The sequence below is a fragment of the Vicugna pacos genome, chromosome 15 (genome assembly GCF_048564905.1).
Source record: "Vicugna pacos chromosome 15, VicPac4, whole genome shotgun sequence".
NCBI classification, from domain to species: Eukaryota; Metazoa; Chordata; class Mammalia; order Artiodactyla; family Camelidae; genus Vicugna; species Vicugna pacos.
Genome location: NC_133001.1, coordinates 20,473,421 through 20,493,271, shown reverse-complemented (window position 1 = coordinate 20,493,271; position 19,851 = coordinate 20,473,421). Strand labels below are relative to the sequence as shown.

General features: G+C 36.8%; 1 protein-coding gene and 1 long non-coding RNA gene across 4 annotated transcripts in view; one reads left to right on the top strand and one right to left on the bottom strand.

Moving 5' to 3' along the window:
• Window positions 1–19,851, top strand: part of LOC140685688 (uncharacterized) — a 261,132-nt gene that overhangs the window by 188,922 nt on the left and 52,359 nt on the right. The window lies entirely within an intron of this gene.
• Window positions 1–19,851, bottom strand: part of EFEMP1 (EGF containing fibulin extracellular matrix protein 1) — a 58,863-nt gene that overhangs the window by 35,790 nt on the left and 3,222 nt on the right. For both annotated transcript variants that reach the window (XM_031675548.2, XM_006217732.4), the window contains exons 3-4: window positions 17,394–17,442; window positions 16,829–17,230 (exon numbers count right to left, since the gene is read on the bottom strand). In XM_031675548.2, coding sequence (XP_031531408.1) covers window positions 16,829–17,230; window positions 17,394–17,442 — 451 coding nt within the window. The remainder of the gene's footprint in view (window positions 1–16,828; window positions 17,231–17,393; window positions 17,443–19,851) is intronic.

Below are 19,851 nucleotides of genomic sequence, written 5' to 3'. Positions count from 1 at the left end.
CAGCTCCTTCAAAAGGAGCTGTGGGGTTCTTCTTTTGGACAGTACTTTGCCTGTTTCAACCACACCCATTAAGATGCATATCTGAATGAGTTATCCAGTCTCTTGCACTGCTGGGCAGGTGGGTGCATTTTGCTTCTTAACTTTTTTTTTGCTTTGTGGAACCATTTATAATTCTAAAATTAACTCTAAAGGTTTGGATGGAATCATTTCAGGGGGAATTTTAATTACAGATTGTAGTAGGCAGCTTCTGACATGGCTCCCAATGACCCCAAACTCCTGGCAGTCAGACCTTTGACTGCGGGCTGGATCCAGTGACTTGTTTCTAATGAACAAAATATGGCAAACGTGATGGGTTGTCACTTCAGTGATTGAGTTACTAAAGACTGTGACTTCAGTCTTATCAACACTCTCTCTCTTGCTGGCAACTTCTCCTGTCCTTTCACTTGCTTACTCTGATGAGGAAGGCTGCTGTGTTGTGAGGTGCTCTAGGGCAATAACAAAAAAGAAAATTAAAAACAAAACAAAACAAAATATGCTCCAGGGAGAGGTCTATGGGGCAAGGAACTGATGGAGGAAGAACTTGTGAGGAACGGAAGCAGGAAGTGAATCCTGCCAACAACCACTAGTGAGTGAGCTAGGAAGTGGATTCTTCCCAGTCAAGCCTTGAGACGACTGCAGCTTGTGAAAGACCCAAAGCCTGAGGACCCAGCTAAGCTGTACTTTGATTCTTGCCCCAGAGATAAATGTTGTGAGATAAATGTTTGTTGCTGTAAGCTTCTACATTGTAGGGTAACTTGCAATGTGGCAACACCTAACTAGTGCATGAACTTCAATATGGTTCCCGTGTAATAGATAATAATGCGAGCTCAGGAAAGACCCTGAGGTTGTAACCCTGGTTTGAGTCTGAGGCTGAAAAAAATCCTGAAATGTGAAATGAACAAACTTGTAGACTTTAAACAGGTTGTTTTTTGCTGAAAGGTATTCCTGTCCCCCCATGAAGGTAGAAAATCTTAATTCAAAATCAAGAAAATAATAAAAAGCCTGTAACAGTTAGTGTTGGCACATGTACATTTTAAATGAGTTTATATTAATACATGCAAAAGTGTATTTACTGTGCATCAAAATAAAAATAACTCCTTTCCGAGCTAGGATTGAAATGGAGTTCTTGGCTGTGGCATGAACCATGATAATTACCCATGTCAGTGCCTGAGGGAAAGACTGCAGTGATCTAGCTTTTAAAGCTTCAGTGATTTGGTCCAGACTTTTAGCAAACAACCAGTACTAGGTGTGAACTGTTTTGTCAATAAAGCTTCAAGTCATTAGAACTGTCTGGTTTTTTGTTTGAGTCATTAATGCTATTATAATCACAGAATGCACCTGCATTCTTCTCAGGGCAGATTTTAACTTGCTCTGGTATGTTTTCCTGACAGAAATGCCAACCTAAAAGCAAAGAAGAGCTCCTATCAATATAAATAGTTTAAATGCCAAGCATGTACCAATCAAGAACCTTATAGCCGCTGCCACCACACTTCCAAGGCTTATAACCTAGACAAAGTGCACTGTCTTTACCTCTCTTTTTCTTTTTCTCGTTCTTTTAAAATTATTTTGAACGAGAGTTGGAAAGGACAACTCCTAATTTTAACAGCTGAGAAAGCTGAGGCCTAGAGAGGTTAACTGGTTTAATACAGTCAGAGTTATGCAGGGGAAGATTCAAATGGGAACCTTTGTCTCTTGCTGAATTTCATGGAGTTTCAGCCACTCTTTGCTGCCAAGGACTACTTTGTGGGATCCTCCTGAGCATTCAAGTATAAAGACATTCCACTACGGGAGAAAATTCTATTAATTAGTAAGCAAGGGAAATAGCTATATATTACAGCTGTAGCTGTTACAATGGAATTTATATTGGAGAAACTGAGTATCTAACAAGAGGAGAAGAATATCGTTTCAGAAAAAAATCCCCATCACATGCAAATCTAATTCTATCCAAATTATACCACATTTTACTAACTGCAGAAAATAGAGAATGAAGGATGCCTAGACATATCAGCTTCTTGGTGGGAAGCACAAATTGTCAGCTACTGGAAGAGAGGCTCTGTATATAGCAACAAAATCTGGAAGCTTGTTAGAAATGTGAGTCTTGGGTCTCACCCCAGACCTACTGAATCAGAATTTTCATTTTAATAGGATCCCCAAGTAATTCGTATGTTCATTAAAGTATGAGAATCACTGGTCTATCACACATAGCATATAGAAGATTCTCAAAAATGTACTAGACAATTGAAGCCCAAATTTAAAGAATCCCTCAGCCAATTTTATAAAAACAGCAAAACTGATTTATTCAGGTGCCACCTTTTCTTTTATTCTTCATCAGTCTTTTGAGGAAAATATGGATTTATACATATACACATAGGTGGAAAGTGGTAATTTTAACACTGTTTCAGGACATACTTCAGTAGAACCTGTTTTTGATTAGGATAGTCTTATGCTTGCTCATTGTCCTCTACTCTCCTATCTTGCTCTTTTTCTCTCTCTTCTGGCTTCATTCCACTTCTGTTTTTCTGCCTCTCCTTCCTCTTACAGCTGCTCTTGTCTCCCAGAGTAAGAGGAGGTTCCTCGAAGAGAAGGACATGGCTCAGCTGTTTGCTCTATTTTGCTTTCTTCCCAGAGAATGTGACTACAATCCTGGCCTCTACCCTAACAAGTGTTTAGTGCATTTTTGCTTTTTCCTTGGATAACTGATTTTCATAACTGAGTGGTATGTGGTGATAGTAGGTGGTGTTGAGAGGGGAGTGTCACTGTTACTTGAGTCACTCAGCAGAGAAGCAGGGAAGTCCCATAACTGGCTTCACAGTTTCATCCCAATAATAACATGGTATGTATACAGTAGTCTCCCTTATCTGCGGTTTTGCTTTTTGAGGTTTCAACTACCCATACCGTCAACCATTGTCCAAAAATATTAAATGTAAAAATTTCTCTCCATCCTACTCCATCCTGCCTGGGATGTGAATCATCCCTTTGTCCAGCATATCCTGCCCTTCAGTCGATTAGTAGCATCTTAGTTATCAGATCCACTATTTTGGGTATCACAGTGCTTGTATTCAAGTAACTCTTATTTTCCTTAATAATGGCCCCAAAGCTCAAGAGCAGTGATGCTGGCAATTCAGGTATGCCACAGAGAAGCCTGTAAAGTGCTTTCTTTAGGTGAAAAGGTGAAAGTTCTTGACTTAATAAGGAAAGAAAATAGTTGTATGCTGAGGTTGCTAAGATTCACAGTAAGAATGAATCTTCTAAATGTGAAATTGAGAAGGAAAAAGAAATTTGTGCTAGTTTTGCTGTTAAACCTCAAACTAAAAATTATGGCCAGTGTGTGATAAGTGCTAAGGTAAGATGGAGAAGGCATTAAATCTGTACAGTAAGATATCTTGAGAGAGAGAGATACCTCATAACTATTTATAAAATACATCTTTTACAGTATATTATTATAATCATTCTATTTCATTATTATTATTGTTAATTTCTTACTGTGCCTAATTTATAAATTAAACTTTATCATAAGTATGTAAATATAGGAAAAAACAGTATATATAGGGTTTTGTACTATCCATGGTTTTGGGCATCCATTGGGATCTTTGCAAATAAGTGGGGACTACTATATTTAAAATTGATCAATGGACAAGCAACACTTAAGTCATGAATTTTCAGTTACTGCAGTTACCCAGTTATGATCTTTGTAGTTAAGAGGTTCACCTAACTGTAACAGAGAAATTATTTCTTCTCCTTTAAAAAGTGAAAGTGGTGTTTTCTGCTGAGTAATAGAGCTGACATAACAGTGATGTGTCATCTACTAGAATAATTTTAAAATGGAGCTCTCTAAATCAGTTGCAAAGGCTTAGTCTGACTTTGAATCTGTAGTAATTCTTCTTTTCCTAATTCAAGATCTACATAGAGGAATAGACAGGACATTTGCTTGCAGTTAGTTTTACCCACTTCTCAGGACCTCTACTTGATTTTTTAAGCTTTTGAGAAAATTCAAAACATTTTTCATATTTAATCAAATAATTTTGCAGTCTTCCTTATTGAGGTCTTCCTTATTCTCTCGTCACTATAAACTGTTCCCTGTTAATATGAGACACATTTATAACCATTGTGTTATGGATTCAAAATACTTTTGGGGATGTGTAATTCTGCCTACTCCTGACTTTGGTATTATAACCAACTTTTCCAAAAATTCTTTCAAACTCTGTTAGAACCCTAATAATATTTGTGGCCAGGTTTTTACAATGACAAATAAATAGCCCAAGCTCTTTTCTAGAGTGATATTTTGATAGTCTATTTGAGGTATTAACCATCTGTGATAGCTTGGTTTATTGGAAACTATTGCTCTGGCATGCTTACAAAATCCATTTCTGCTTAAATTGAAAAATCAATGAGAAGATTTTTTAGTTTACTTAGAGTTGAACTCTATTTTACAATGGTTTTGCTCTTTAACATTTTTTAAAAGTGAACTAGTTACCAAATAATCTTCCCTGGTTTTTCAGAACTATCATTAGCTGTATAAATTGCAGCACGATTAAATTTCCTTCCTTCATTTAGTTTCTTTTTATTATTAGCTTCACCCCAACCCCGATTATTAAGAAAGGGAGGTCATGCAATTGAAGTTCAGAATAAAGCCCAGCATCTTTACCAGTTTCCGTGGAAGGACTTTTTCCTCTGACTATTTCCCTCCCTAGATTAGGGTTCTTCTGATATGCCAGGTCGTGAGCTATTTTTACAAAAAGGGACCACAGCTTTTACTGGGAAGTTTAATTAGTCATGAATGACTGGAATTTTCTGCCTTGCTTGTTGAGTGGAGTTTTATTCCAGACTATATGCTGACTATATAATTTACCAAAGAATAAAAGAGTGTGGGGATTCAATGTCAGTCCCAGGTAAGTCATTTTCTAATTCACTCTGTGATGGTCTATCTAAAAAGTTTATTTTGTTAAAAATTCAGTTGCTCACTAGAGAATATAAAGATAGGTAAGGATGGAATCCAGGTAAATCTCCAAGAAAGATTAGTCAAGACTCGGCCAGGATGCTACAGAGGTGTAAGACAACAGTCTTAGGGGTTACGCCTTAATACTTTCATTTCTATTTTGTTGACTCTTTCTGTACTCCATGCAACAAAGTTCTTTGTTGGTTACATTGTGTAGTAGCTGTCTAAGGTGACCTATTCTCTTATGATAGGTAAACATGAATTAACAAAGCAGTTCCCAGTGCGGATTTTATAAGATTAATGATAGGGGAACTGTGTTCTGAATCATTTTAGAAGCATTATCATCTTTGATCAGTTTAATTTGGTACATGTTACTTTCCTATCAAAAATAATGGTGCATTACATGTTTGTGCACATGCATGTAGATGGTCATGAACTTGAATGGGAATGTGTATGTATGCACATGTGTGAGTGTAAATAGTTGGAATAAACTAAATCTAGGCAAGAAAGGGAGCATTTAGCCTTTCTTTGTGTAGGCAGGTTTCCTTAAGGTGTCTTTTAACAAATTCTTTTGGGGTGTCCTTTCCTTTTTTAGATGAGGTATCTTCTGATATCACAAACTGTTCAGAACAGAACACGGATAAGAAGAGAAAACTATCTTACACAATAGTATCTCTTTAGGCCCTAAATGATGAAAAGCAGTGATTAGGAAAAAAATTCACTGGGAGGTTTTGAATGATGCCAGATACCTAAATTGCTCACATATTTTAGGAGAAGGATTAAAGTGGAACTAATTTTCTAAGAAGCTTCTTTAAAAGAACAAAAAATTCAAAGGATTCAACATAAGATTCTGAAAAACAGACTTACACTGCTTTTAGTAATTTTGGTATATTAAAATATTGAGATATTTAAGTTTTTTAGTGAATAGTAAAATACTAAAATTGGGCAACAATTTAATGGCATACTCATTTTGTGAACGTATGTGTGAGAGGCAGGCTTTGCTGCAAAATATTTCACAAGTGAAACATAACTGGTCACCACTGAGCAAAAATTCTTCCTTAATCCAGGTTGTGATAAACCTGGTCTCCAGGGTGGACATGAGTGGGAACCCCTGAGTTGTTTTCTGTTTTGGATTGTGTTCCACACTTCCACTCAAGGGAGTAGGATTAGATGCTTTGCAGCACACACAGCTGTTTACAGTGCAAAACTTATTCCACTATAGCCCCTGGAGCTTTTTGAGGTTTAACTATATGTACAAAGGCAGTTACAATTTCTGTCATGATTTTCACTTCAGATGGGCACACATGAAGCTATAAACACAGTTTTTATGGTTATTTCTAGTTCCATTGCCTACGTCACACTCTTATTTCACCTAAAGTTAAGTACAAGCCAGTTATTACTTCTCAAGGGGACCTCAGTAAGCTGGGTTCTTTCTTCTTGGGCTTCTCGGGTCCATGGATTTCCTTCTCACTTATCTAGAAATTCAGCTCTTCCTACCTTGGGACCAGATCAGAACTGCGCTTCTTTAAGTTACCTACAGCCAACTAAGTGACTTTCCTGGATTCTACCTTTTAATATTTGAACCAAATAGATTTTAAAAGGGTAGTTTCAATACACAGCAATCAGACAAGGAAAAGAAATAAAAGGTATCCAACTGGTAGAGAAGAGGTAAAACTAACAATTTGCAGATGACATGATACTCTATATAGAGAACCCTAAAGACACCGCACAAAAACTTTTAGAACTAATAAATGAATTCAGCAAGGTAGCAGGATACAAGATTAATATACAGAAATCATGGAAGAATCAATATTGTTAAAATGGCCACACTGCCCAAGGCAATCTACAGATTTAATGTGATCCCTATCAAATTACCCAGGACATTTTTCACAGAACTGGAACAAACTATCCTAATATTTATGTGGAATCACAAAAGACCCAGAATTGCCAAAGCAATATTGAAGAAAAAGAACAAAGCTGGAGGAATAACCCTCCCAGACTTCAGACATCACAGAGCTACAGTAATCAAAACAGCATTGTACTAGCATAAAAACAGACATACGGCGCAATGGAATAGAATAGAGAACCCAGAAATAAATCCACAGACCTATGGTCAATTAACCACTGACAACAGAGGCAAGCATATACAATGGAGAAAAGATAGTCTCTTCAGCAAGTGGTGTTGGGAAAACTGGATAGCAGCATGTAAATCAATGAAGTTAGAACACTCCCTCACTTCATACACAAAAATAAACTAAAAATGGCTTAAAGACTTAAATATAAGACAAAACACAGTAAATCTCCTAGAAGAAAACATAGGCAAAACATTCTCTGACATAAATCATAGCAATATTTCCTTAGATCAGTCTCCCAGGGCAAAAGAAATAAAAGCAAAAATAAACAAATGGGACCTAATCAAACTTAAAATTTTTGCACAGCAAAGAAAACCAACAACAAAATTAAAAGACAACCTACGGATTGGGAGAAAATATTTGCAAATGATGCAACTGACAAGGGGTTAATATCCAAAATATATAAACAGCTCATACAACTCAATATGAAAAAAACCTGATCAAAAATGGACAGAAGACCTAAATAGACATTTCTCCAAAGAAGACATACAAATGGCCCACAGGCACATGAAAAGTTGCTCAGTATCACTAATTATTAGAGAAATGCAAATCAAAACCACAATGAAGTATCACCTCACACCAATCAGAATGGTTGTCATCAAAAAGTCTATAAATAATAAATGCTGGAGAGGGTGTGGAGAAAACTGAACCCTCCTACACCATTGGTGGGAATGTAAATTGGTGCAGCTTCTATGGGAAATAGTATGGATGTTCCTTAAAAAAACTAAAAATAAAGCTACCGTATGATCCAGCAATCCTAATTCTGCATGTACATTTGGAAAAGTTCTAATTCAAAAAGATACATGCACCCCAATGTTCATAGCAGCACTATTTACAATAACTAAGACACAGGAACAACCCAAATGCCCATCAACAGATTATTGGTTTAAGAAGATGTGAGATAATACATATATATACATACATAAAGGAATATTACTGAGCCATTAAAAAGAATGAAAGATTGCCATTTGCAGCAACATGGATGGGCCTAGAGAATGTCATAGTAAGTTAAAGTAAGTCAGACAGAGAAAGACAAATATTATCTGATATCACTTATATGTGGAATCTAAAAAATAATACAACTGAATCTATATACAAAACAGAAACAGACTCACAGACATAGAAAATAAACTTATGGTTACCTAAGGGGAAAGGTAGGGGGAAGATAAATTAGGAGTATGAGATTGATAGATACAAACTACTACACATAAAATAGATAAGCAACAAGGATTTACTGTATAGCATAGAGAATTATATTCAATATCTTATAATAACCTATAATGGAAAATAATCTGAAAAAATATATACACAACTGAATCACTTTGCTATAGACCTGAAACTAACAAAATATTGTAAATCAACTATACTTCAATTTTTAAAAAATTACATAACCAAAAAAAAAGTTTCTGGCTTGTAGTCAAAGGAAAGGACCAAGATGGACTGCTGTGATCTCTTCTTCATTTCTTACTCTTACTTTATAAAGCTTCCTTCAATGCCTTGAGTTTCTTCACAGTATTAGAGAGGACTCATATATATTTTCCAGCGTTATGATACTTTCACTTCAAATATCATAAATATTAACATTTCCCCAACTCAACTGTATTTCCATTATTCACCGTTAGATTTCTGAGGAGGAATATATTTGATACAGAGATGCACTCACTGGTTAAATGGCTTGTCAGAAAGTTAAAAGAATTACAGTATTTCTAATTATTAGTCTTGCTCTAGGAATAACAGCAACCTATTTATTCACCAACATTTATTAAAAACCTCACAATCCATAATATAAAGAATAGACTTTATAGCTCTTACTTTCAAGTGGCTTAAACTTGAAATAGGAACAAGATATCTAAGGCCTTAATTATTAATAGAAGTTTGATACATATATGGTTGAGAACTGTACCTTATACATGTATGGTACATAATAGCTCACTTTCAAGGATGGTTTCAAAATTCAGGGTAAGTTTTAAGCCTAAATTCTCTGATGATTAAAAACCATTCATTTATTCAAACATACACACACACACAAACGTTTGCTTAGTGCCTTTTCAATCATAGGTAAAACAGGACACAGTTTGGGAAGATACTGAGACAGAGCTGGAGGAACAGATTAGTATTTTGCTGGGGAGAGTTACTGAGGATGGAACTAGTCAAAGATGTTTGCTCTGCAGTGCTTCAGCATCATGTGTACTTTCTAATTTTGTTTTCCTCCACATACTCCTACCCCTTACTTTGTTAGCATTCCTATCAGTAGCACACTGCTTCTGGGGGACTTTCCTGGGATACCATTCTCCAGTAGAAAGAACATGGACACAAAGGAGCTTTTCACTTGTCCTGACTGGCTACAAGATGTTTACTTCCCCTGCTGTTTGGATCTTAATTTCCTCATCAGACCTCTCAACATCTCTTTCTCATCTAAATGTTCCATCTCTTCTAAATGTTCTAAGTCTGGGAGAAACCAGACTTTTGTTCTTGACCACATTCCTGGGGATCTGTTCTCTTTTTCTGTCCAAATATGGATTTTAGTAAATTGTAAGGATATCTGTATCACACATTACTACTACTCTGAGTGATTCATTTTGTGCTTCTTGTGATGTCCCATGTGTTATTTTACTGAGCGATATTTTGTTTCTTTTATTGTTATTTGATAACTCATGGGTCAAGGATGGCAAGTTCCCTAAGGAAAATGGCCACTCCATCCTTCTGCTTTGATTCTATCAAAGAACAACAGAAAGTGGTTCACAAATTTGAATTTATTGAATTAACTGAATGGTGTTGTGTTTGATCAATTTCACTTGTGATATTGCCTGGTTACACTTGACTAGTATGGAAGTACAATTAATTCAGAGGTAGTTCAAGATTTAGAATTTGAGTTAGCCAAAATCTATTTTTAAGTCTATTTAATACACATTTACCTAACATTGATTGACTCTCTGTCCCTCTTTTTAATCTGTGGTCATATGAAATTTACACCATTAAGCTATCCATACTGCTGCCAGTATCCTGGCATTTAGCCTTCCTTTTATGTCATTTCTTCACTTCATCTTTATTAAATGTTTACAAATCATTTAGGTTCAAGCTTCAAGCCTGCAGTTGTGGCTAAATGCTTGCAAAGACAACTGTTTTCTTCTGCCAATATCTGAATGCAGTTTTCTTGATCACTTCTGTTTTTGAGTGTGCAATTTGCAGTTACCGCCTGGAAAAAGAAGCTAATGAATTTCAGATGTGGTGTGAATTACTTATTTGTACATTCGTGCAAAATCAAACACATTTGGGACAAATTTTGTTTATTCTTTGGTTTCAAAGAATAAAATTGTGCCAATAATTCAATAAGTGCAGAGGCAATCCTTACAAATGGGGCAACTTGTTGATTTCAGAGACTATAGTTTGAAACTTTCTGCTGGAGAAAGAAATAATGAACCAGTATCAGTGCACATTCCTGAAGTTACCCAGGCTTGCAATCCTACTCTAATCTGCTTCTTTTTGTTTCTATGGGGAGAGGAAAATTCATTCCACAGGTTGTGTTAGCTAGTTTTAATAAGAATCTTCTTGTTTTTGATGGAAAGGAAATCTTTGATCAAGTTTAAATTAAATAGAAGATACTTATGTGGATAATCTTCTAATATCTCATGGTATTCACAGAATCTGAGATGTCAGCTATGCACCTGATATTGAAAAGATCTCCTACCACTCTGGTAACTGAAACACACTTTAAGGCCCAAATTAGTCAACCTCCTCCTCTTTTGTGACTCTGCATGAACTGAACCTCCAAAGAACCATGCCTCAACTCACAAGTTTATACAATCAGTGTAAGGGGGATGCCTGTAGAAGGTACAGGTATCACAGCATCAGTTGTTACCACAGCCACAACATAACTGAGAGTTTCACCAACTGACAATTTAAGGGCAGTTATAGTATTTTACACTTGCGGGTTTTATAGAGATATGCAAGATGCCCCCTTTTCCTCTAGATCACACATATTATGTCCTTGGTTCAGGGATATAGTCCTAACCAGGACTCGTGACCAATCAAGTATGGGGATTAGAGCACTAGTGATAACAATAAGGAAGTGAGAGAAGTGAAATAGAAATATTATTCTGTCCTATAAGCAGAATGTATGTTTTTGATGTTTTCTCTTCATTACTTCTCATATCCCATGTAAAGTATTCTGACCCTGTTCTCTGTCCTTTTTATAACTGAATGAAGCTTCCTAAAGTTAAGATTAAGTTAGGGCACTGGTTCTTATACTTGAGCAGGGATTGAAATCATAGAATTGTTAAAACACAGATTGCCAAGCCTCATCCCCAGAGTTTCTGATTCAGTAGGTCTAGTGGGGCCCAAGATTTTGCATTTCTAGTAGTTGCTGGATGATGCTAATGTTTCTGGTCTGGGGACCACACTTTGGAAATCACTGAGTTAGATAGTTATATAACTTAGTCTTTTGTTGCAGAAGAGTGACCATATTGACCCTTCCATTCTTCCACCTTAAATACTTGTCACTCAATTTTTATGAAGGAATTTTCTGACTATGCATGAATCATATATATGTACATATTATTTACAAATGTATATTAAAAATGAATCTTAAATTAACTGAAATTCGATAACTACAGTATTTGGAAAAGTAAATTATGAAATAATGCTAGTTTTTTCAGGAGGAAATCAATCACCTCTATTACACAGTATCAACTCATTTAAAAAGTAATTAAGTTTTCTCTGTAGACTCAACTCCAATCCATTTATGTGGCCTTAGAGAATTTTCAGATGCTCAAAGGTAATTAAAAGCTAAAAACAATGAACTGTAAGCAGACTAAGTACCCATTTTACTTTCTGCTTTAAATATTTCTTTTCTGTTAATATCATAATTCACTCAATTATAGTCTTCTTTTTACAAAGTATCTATTTTCTGAGATCAAAGCTCTTCACTGAACTGTGTAATTATTAGGCATTTCCTCACAAAACTAACTGAAGCAACTAGAGGCCCTAATGACATTAGTGAGGATCAACAAAAAGGTAGTATCTGAAAGCTGTTTGGTAATGACAATTCTAAGAATGCTAAGCTACTTGATTACACTATAATTTATAAATCCTCTTTTGGATATAAGATCATTTAAGTTTCAAATGAAAGAAGTCAAAGAAAGATGGCCCTAGCATCTGAGAATTTGTACATGTTAGTTCAAGTTTTTCTTTTTTAAAGTAGACGTATAGATAATAACTTCTTTCCTTTTCAAAATAGTATTTTAGTTATCCTTATGTTTATAAAGAAATGTGCAGAGGATAACAGATGATCCCCAAGAGTGTAGAGCTTTTTAACCCTGAGTATAATTCTTTTGTTACTTTAGGCCTTATAAAAGGCAACTCTTTTTTTCTTTTTAGCTTTTTAGTTGCTGCTGCATCATAGATAATAATGATAAAAATCAAATAAAATCATTGAAATTAAAAAAAAATTTTTGGGAAACAAAACTTTATAGTTAAAGTATGGTGTTTAACTTGGCTGTGTGGTAAAATTTTTCCCAGCGGAAAAGAGGAAAGATGAGCTACCTATGCTATGACATGTATCTAAGTACGTAGGTGCTAATGTCTAGGTATGCGACATATGCAATGTAGAACAATGAGGAAACCAGCTCATTGATAAACTGGTAGGATCCTGACAACTGCAAAAAAAAAAAAAAAAAAGGCTCTGTCCAGGTACATAAAAATCAATGGAATATGGTTTTTGACAGTTCAAAACAAATTGGAAACAAAAAACAGTCTCACTGGACAAACAATGCCTTAACCTGAAAATGTGGCTCTAACATTGGGATTTTCACACTGTTGTCTGTTACATGCAGGACATTTGGTTACTGGGGTTTTGCTAGGGTGATCAGCAATGTCATTTGCCCAGAACTGAGGCATCTCCAGAGATATGGGACTTTTAGTTTTCAAACAGGACAGTCTTGGGCAGGCAGGGATTGTTGGAAACCTTAGGGTATGTTTTCACGTCTCTTAGTTACACCTTATATAATACAAGTCAGGTATTGCACTCTGGATTTGGCTCCACAGTTAGCTTGATTAGACATTTGTATCGAGTTCACTTTTTGATGCCATTTTTTTTTGGAAGTTAGTAATGACACTTGTAAATCCTGACTGAGTTTAGTAATGGCTTAATTACCAGCTATACAAAATACTTACATCTAATTTTTTGAAAGTTCAATTAAGTGAACAAATTCCTTTCACTTAGGCAATTGATGCTTTCTCTTATTTGCCAGTTCCCAAATGATTTTTTTCCTATAAGAATAGGGATCTTAGAAAACTACATGGGACAAAAAAAAAAAATCCTTTCTCAACTCAAACTAGTGACTTCTAACTCCATCTCCTTTGGAGAAGATTACATAGTGACTATGCACTGAAGATGTAGAAAAATAAAGTGAACCATCAATGGATTACAGTATATTCCCCATTCATCCAAATTCCTTGTGGAGCAGATGAATATCTGTTGTCTTTGAGGTATATGATATGGAGAAATTATTAATTTCTAAAACTTTGTTTTTACATGACTCCAGGTATGTTACACTGAAATGATCTTCATGTAATTTGATAGCTGCCTAAGATGGCATCCATCATTTGAAGTTCTCAGTGGGAATGGCACCCCAGTATCATGCTCAGTTGGCAACAATTCCCTGAAAAAAACCTGCTTACTGTGAATTGATTATTTGGAAAATTATGTTATATTTTAAACCTCTTGGTTTTACACAAAATTGAAAAACTGCACAAATAAGTGAAAAAGAGTAAAGGGATCATGTTTTCACTAAATGTTAAAACATAGAAAGCTGGTTAAAAATATATTTATAAAATAGAATACATTTTAAAATATCTAGTGGTATTTAAACTATTAGGTGCTGCCTGTGATTGGTTGGTAATAGTCCATTCAAAGGCACAATTGACTTTAACACTGAAACACAATCCAGATTTCAGCCATTCCATAAAAAATGGCCTCAGCTTTTGTTATGTAATGATAAACTGTACCTGTTGAAAAATATATGTGGAAAAAAGAAATAATTTTAATACAAATATGACTCATCTGAAGGCATTCATTTATTTCGATCCAGCGACCATGGTAAATGTGTTTGGATTACTGGTCATAAGCATGCAACATTTAAAAGGGAGTGGAGATCTTTATTAAAACAGAAGGCTCTTCAAACTCCACAATGATGTCAGTAATATAGGTCCTTGGAGCACATTACTGTTTTAAGCGGAGGTCCCCACACTTTCACACTGGTTATAAAACATTATTTTGTGCTGCTGGCCTGGAATGAGAATGTCATACATCTGCAGGCAATTAGAAGAAGCTGGACTGCATGTTTGATTAGCTCAATAATAAACGGGCACAAGTGTGACTTGACTAATGTTAGTCAGATTCCCTAGACAGATTATCCTGTTGTTATCATATGAAATAACCCCCTTTTATCAACAATTAAGTAAATCCACATTTATGGGCACTTTGCAAAATTGTGAGGTGGGAAGAAATCCAACTTAAGCCTTAAGTCATCCAAAAAAACTTTTAACCCTGCTTTTAATGATACAGACCCCCCAATCCCAAGTTTTAGAAATTGGTTGTATTATGCAGAACAGTTTGAGTTGGAAATACTCTTGTGTGCACACAATCAATTAATATGTATTTAGCACCTACCATAAGCAAGGCATTTAATAGTTTAACTTATAACTAAAAAGAAATTCCCAAAGAAGTAAGGATTATAAATATTTTAATGTGTGAAAAGTAACTTACTTTATAAGGTAGCCTAAATCTTTTTAAGAAAAATTAAACGGGATTTCATTTTTATTATTCACATTTAATGATACAGTTTCTACTGTAACCAATGCATGTTGTAAATCCTGAATATGTTTTATTCTAGAAATTCTTCATTTGGTTCTAGGCATTGTTCTTCTTTTCAATCACAATTGTCAGTGATGGATGATAAATTATTTTGATAGTTTCTGATAGGTGATCCATTAATCTATCTGGATTTTTCCTCCTAAGTACCATTAAAGCACTCTTCTGAAGTGTAAAAAGTAACTCAGTATATGAAAGTCAATACTTCAAAAATTTCAGCAAAACTTCACTTTCAGGAAAAACACAACCAAACCTTGCAAAATAAGTATGTATTTAAATAGCACAATTAAAAGTTGATATCTTAAATAAATTCAAGGTATTTTAAAACCTATATTCACTCAAATACATACACTATATGTATAAATATATTTATTTATATATAGAAATAACCTCATGAGGTTATTTCTTAGACATAATCCTTAAATTAAATATCTGAATATCAAGCAGATGCCGAAGCATTCATCATCAATATTGGAATTCTGACTCATGACAGTAACACAAAACAGATGCTAATATGATAGGCTCTCTGAAAAGTGACACCATCACAGCATGCGTTAGCTCTTGATGTGGGGTACTTAAAATTTGAACACAAAATGTAAAATAATAAAAATCAGGGCTTGATAGGTTTCTTTACCTCATGTATAAACCATTTAAAATCTACTCTATTTTATAAAGAAGATAAAACAACACTAGTGGATAAGGGGCAGTGCCCCAAAGGACCAGAAGATGCTTCTTTCACTTAATGCAGCAGCTAGGTGCCCCCAGTTGAACCCTTCAATGTTGAGTGAGGAAGGTGCTCTCTTCCTCACTCATGCAGGTAGAAAGTAAGAACTCCTGGGCCCGTGTGTATCAGGCACTTCTGGAGTATTATGGGGTCTACCCAGTCAGCCCCTAGCAGTGGAAAAGGAGCCTGGAGCTCCTGTGGTCACTCCAGGCAAATCTGAAAGGGTTTGCTAAGTAGGCAAAGAGGAACAAAATCCCCCAGCACGGTCCAGTTAGTTAATATCCTTCACATTTTCAAAGCCCAAGATTCTTATCACTTTGCTAGCATGAGTCTACAGCTGTTTTTAGAATACACAGTGATGTGCACTCTTTGTGAAAATAAACAGAAAAACCCAGGCAGATGGTGCCATGGTGTAAGTGATATAAGTGAAATGTGCTCAAATGAGAGCTTAAAAATAGATATAAATGTGAGGGGGGGGGGACTCCCCCAAACGTAATGAGAAGCAGAAATCCCATTTCTTTATTCCTCAGTGAGGAAAATTAGTCAGTGGCAAGTTCAATGAAAAGAAAGCTTGAGAACTTAAAGGGGGATATTTGTGGAGTAGCTTGACAGCACAATTTCAAATTCTAAATGAATAACCTGGCTGCTCCTTTTGACAGCTGTGACTCTGGCCACAACTGCCTGGGTCTGAAGGCTGGCTCTGCACTCACCACCTGTGTGACCCTTGGTTCTCAAACGTGGCTGCACACTGCAAACACGTGGGGAGCTTAAAAAAATACTGATGCCTGGAAACCCACCCCCAGAGATGGTTATTTACTTGGGCTGGGGTGTGGCTTGGACATAGAGAAGTTTTGAAGGCTCCCAATGACTCTAAATACGTGCAGCTAAGGTTGAGAACCATGGATGACCTCTCTGAGACACAGTTTACTCATTTGTAAAATGATGACGATGCCAGCAACAAGTACTTTTTAGGATTATTGCGATGGTTTAATATGATAATGCAGGCAAAACACTGAGCACAAAGCCTGGCAAGTGGGAAGCTCTCAGTAAATGTGAGCTGTTATCACCCTCACCACGAGGTGCACTTGGGCAAGAACTTTCTCATTAGCATAGTAAGTCACGCTTACCTTGGCACACGTTATGCTCACTCTGCTCATAGCCTGATGCACACTGGATCCGGTGAGAAGGGTTGGGGGGAATGCGCTGAGGGTCAGCTGGATTCCGCCGGATGACAAAGTTATTTCGGCTAGTCTGCACTTCAGCAGCAGCGCTGGCAACAAAACCACCCCCAGGCACCACTCCACTGGCTGCCATGCCGCTGGCTGCCATACCCCCAGTGCCTGTACTTGAGGTCGCAGCTGCATTTGCAGCTGCACCCACACCTTCAGCTGCTGGTGTTTCTTGCTGAGGTTGTTCATTGTTGACAATAATCTGGGCTGTTTTAGGAAGGCAGAGGTATCCTCCATAGTGGTTAACGCATTTCATTCCCCCTTTGCAAGCATCTGGGACAATGTCGCATTCATCAATATCTGTGATCAGTAATAAAATAAGTCAGGAATCTTCTTAGAGGGAAAACTGAGCATGTAAATACATGCTCATGCCTTTTTAGTATAATACAAACAGGACATGAATGACAAAGGAGATGGAGACAGAAAGCTGTGTTCAGATGGGAAGTCTTTGAAGTTGGCTCACCTTTGCACTGCTGTCTTACAGGATCCCACTCATATCCATCTGTGCATTGCTGTGAAAAAAACAAGATGGGGCAGGAGACAGTTAATTGAGTGTCCATTCTCTAAGAAGTCACTCTAAAAGCTTCCTACTTACGGCAATAATCTTTGTATTAGGGTCATAGATAGATGTTGTGATGAGTATTTTAACATTCTGTAGCTTTTTTTTTTTTTTAAGACACATCTGTGCATTGGACTGCGTCAGGGATCCTGTCTCAATCACCAGCTGTCTCAACTCTTCTGTTGCATTTACATTGGGCCAAGTTGCCCAGAACCATCTTCTTGGACTTCTTCCTCTCTGTCTTGATACTAATATTCCACAATCTCTCTGATTGCTTTTTTGCTTTATTTGTCCCTTCCTCCACTTTGTAAACTTTACCAAAAAAAAAAAAAATTCAACTGAGTGCTTTTTTTCAGCCCTTGACTATTCCTTGTCTCTCCAAATCTTCTTAGAGCATTCCAGCACCTGGCTTTCCTTGTCACTCCTATTCAGCTGAGTCCTGAGCCTCCCTCTCACACCCTGGCCTGCCTCCTAGCTTCAGTTCCTGCAGGTCCTCTCTAGTTCGCTCACTGACAGAACCATCTGTCAAGTACCTTCTCATACCAGGCACTATCCTAGTCCCTGGGGATGCAAAGACGATTCCTGTTCTCAAGCAGCTAACAGGTCAGAAGAGAACAGACCACTAGACAAGCTGGAGCAAGATGTCAGGTGTCATGACACAAGTTACCTGTGGAAAAGAGTGATGGACTCTACCCAAGTCTGTGTGTGGACATGGCAGAGTAAAAGGGAAGGCTTTATGGACAAAGCTACAAGTGAATTGGGTCTTACAGGATTTTTTCCAGGGAGATATGAGGATTCTAGGATGAGGGGCCATGTAAGCAAAGGTGCAAAATTATTAAAGAAGGAAGGAGCTGCAAGTAGTCCTGGGTGACTGGAGTGAGGTTACAGAAGTAGGCAGGGCCAAACCTGGGAACTGAATTCTACCTTGAAAGTTAGTGAATCTCAAGCTTTATCATGCTTAACAATCATTCTTGTGCTTTTTAAAATGCAGATTCCTGGGCACAACCAAATGTTCTGACTGTAGGTCTGGTAAGGGGCCTGGAATCTGAATTCCTAAGAAGCATCTTAGGTGATGCTTAAACAAGTCATCTATGGGCTACTTCTTGAGAAACACTGGTATAAGTGATGAGTCCTCTGAAGGACTTTTTAGCTCAAGAAAACATCTGATCAGATGCAGATTTGAGGGAGAGGCTTCAGGAAGGATTGAGCAAAAGTAGAGTAAACAAACAAATAAACTTAAATTCTTTTATAAGAGCCAAGAGTTGCTTGGCACACAACAGATGCTTGGCAAGTAAGTAGCTGAATGGAGACAGAGAGATGAGTTTAGAGGTTTTACTGATCTCTGAGACTTAACAGAGTGAAAACTAAATTCACTTTATCTCCCAAACTAATTCTTTCCAGTTGCCCCAACACTGTCCAAGGCACTACCACCTTTCTCAGGACCCAGGATTACAACTTTAACATCAACTTTTCCAATTATCTTCCTTCAGGCTCTGCTAACTTTGTGTTAATTTCTGTGTCTACCGCATTGGTGTAGGCCTTCCTGATCTCATGAGTGGGCAGGTCTCCTTAGCAGGTCTCCACAGCTCTACATGCTGCACACAAGCCTCCACGATAATCTTTCTTCATTCTGTTGGTTATGTTGCTCCTCCATCTAAGAGCTCACAGTGGCCTGTAGACCTCTTGTCTCCCATTTTGACCATCTCTAGGTTCTCCCCACTACCCAACTCCTTGTCACCCTCTGGACTTGATTTGGTTGTTTTCATTTCTAGCCTTTGATTATGCCACTTTCTCTGATTCAAGTGCCTCTTCCACCTTCTAGAATAATCCAAAGTCATCACTTCCTTCAAAAACTAGCACAGAGTTCTACCTCCTTCAATATGTCAATGTGAACATTAATTATCACCTTGCTTTTGTATTTCTTTAGCAATGTGTATAATCTGTCTAATAATATGATTTGTACTTGCTTGTGAACTTTGTACTTTTCAACAGTATTTTCCCAGGGTAAGTTCCCTGAGGTTAAGGTCTGATTTTTTTTTTTGTAAACAAATAAATTCTTTTGATAGTGATGAGAATTCCTTATGCATACAGCAGATACTTGATGAGTAAATAACTGAATGGACCCTGTCTTTAATATGAAAGGAGAATATGAGGCTATCCTGTGGATATGAGCCCATCCATCTGAAAAGTATCTTCCAAGCCAGGCAAAATGACAGTTCACTTGAATAAATCTGTATGCTAAATAGAGAAGTCTTGCAGTTTGTTTTAGGTCTTCAGCTCTAGTGCATTCGGCATGGATCTACTATTAAACAAGCCTGGGCTGAATTTAGTTTCACCACTTTACTGGCTTAAGTTAGGTACC